Raw genomic sequence first — 1,887 nt, forward strand, 5'->3', positions numbered from 1 at the left:
CACACACACACACACACACACACACACACACACACACACACACACACACACACCTAGATAAACAGAATGACCATTGCAGGAAATGATGTGTGACTCTGCAAAGTGTTACAGTGAGGTCACTTCTGATGAATGACTGCTCCCTGGAGCATAATCAACTTCCAATATATCAAACTCATACTCACTGACTAGCCTCTAGCTACCAGCTAATTGCATTTCTTACAGTCCAACACTAACATTACCGGAAACTGAGAGCACCATACTGTTTGACACTGAGGTGAAAAGTACATCAAATTCTTACGTGTGTTCATGAGGTATTGGTGAGGCCCAGGCCTGGCAGAGGATCCCGTTCACTGTCACTGACCTCCGCCCTCTGTAGCTTTGACCTGTGCCTACAATGCATTCTCTTACATAGTCTGAAAAAGACGTGGAAATGAAAAAAAGAAAAGAAAATCGATGAGGAAAGTAAGGCACTGCTGGTAAAATATGGAAATGGGATGAGTTAAAAAGCTGTTTATTTTTATTATTTTTTTACACAAAGCCAGTGCAGCTAATGAAGAAAACAGAGAGAAGGAGTTGTAATGCTTAGCTTAACAAGGAGGTGACATTGCCAAAAGTCAAATCTGTTTTCCTCATCAGGAGTATCTGGATTCAGTAGTTACACAGGCTGCATCTTTGCTCTTGTAGTCAGTCAGACTTGAAGTGAAGCATGTTTCTCAATGTTTACACAAACCCCATTTAATTACAAAAAAAATGAAGCACAATAAACACAACAGCGCTTCCTGTCCTTTCTTGTCCTTCCTCTAAAAGATGCTGTCACTACAAACCTCTTAAAAAGTGCAGTCAATAAATTAGTAAGGTTGTTCTGAACATCCTTCCTACCCTGACACAAACTGCTCTGACCAGCTTATGTAAAGAGAAACATTGCTCTGACAGCACGATGTGATCAGAAGACGAACAATCATTCACCTTTCTTTTGATAGAGTTCAACGTTGGAGTTTTGATGGCTTTCAGCTCCTCGAGAGTTTTTGTCAAATGAAAGCCAGTGGCATTTTACATTCTTGTGATCATAGATGAAAGCTCTGGAAAAGGGAAATAAAAATGTAGAGTAAAACAATAAAAAGGAAATAACATGCATGGTGCTTTTCAATTTCTTGAACCAAAAAGCATAAAAAGCATCTGAGAGCAGTTAAAACATTTGAATATGGTCTGCTTCATCATTTAGAATCTAATTACAATTTTATAATAGACTATTTGTAAATATTAGGTTGCAGAACAAATGAATTAAATGTGAATTAAAGTTCCTGAACTATCGCATTAATCATAGTTGATGGGTTTTGACAACTGTTAACCATTCTGGGAAAAATGTTTTGCACATGAAAAAAGTACGTTGCTGTCTTTGTAAACAAACCTGCAGATGAAAGGGAGTCTTTTGCCTCGGCTGCAGGTTTTGGCACATTTGGTTAAGCTGAGCTTCCTGCTTTTTGTCAGGTGGGAGGGATCAGCAGTCGCTGCAAGCAGCTGGATGCCATCAGATTTCTGGTAGTCCTGGAGCGCATTTCTTCTGCTCTCTAATACATAAGTACATTACATGGTCAGGATATTTCAGCAGTCGCAAATGAACATTTTGATATACAACTCATTTGTACTTAAAAAAAGAGGAGAAACGTCACAGCTGACAGGAGTTAAAGCAATAGTTCAGATCTTTGAAAGTGGGGTTCTGCTATGAACAATTAATATCCTACCTGCTGTAGACAGGGCTGTGAATGTCAGAAAGACCTCAGATAAAAGAGCAAAAGTCACATTTTTAGTAGCTTGAGGACCTAATTGCATGTCTGATCATGGCCAAGACCAAAGTTGTTGCCATTTTATAGCCATTGTATGTATTTA

At 38.9% G+C, this 1,887-nt stretch overlaps 1 protein-coding gene across 1 annotated transcript in view; it reads right to left on the minus strand.

The window, feature by feature from the left end:
* The window catches only part of hgfb (hepatocyte growth factor b), a 24,319-nt gene that overhangs the window by 19,543 nt on the left and 2,889 nt on the right, over positions 1-1,887 (minus strand). Inside the window, exons 2-4 of the mRNA XM_014012355.1 lie at positions 1,409-1,568; positions 967-1,079; positions 299-413 (exon numbers count right to left, since the gene is read on the minus strand). Coding sequence (XP_013867809.1) covers positions 299-413; positions 967-1,079; positions 1,409-1,568 — 388 coding nt within the window. The remainder of the gene's footprint in view (positions 1-298; positions 414-966; positions 1,080-1,408; positions 1,569-1,887) is intronic.

The sequence above is a fragment of the Austrofundulus limnaeus genome, unplaced genomic scaffold (genome assembly GCF_001266775.1).
Source record: "Austrofundulus limnaeus strain Quisiro unplaced genomic scaffold, Austrofundulus_limnaeus-1.0 Scaffold90, whole genome shotgun sequence".
Taxonomy (NCBI): domain Eukaryota; kingdom Metazoa; phylum Chordata; class Actinopteri; order Cyprinodontiformes; family Rivulidae; genus Austrofundulus; species Austrofundulus limnaeus.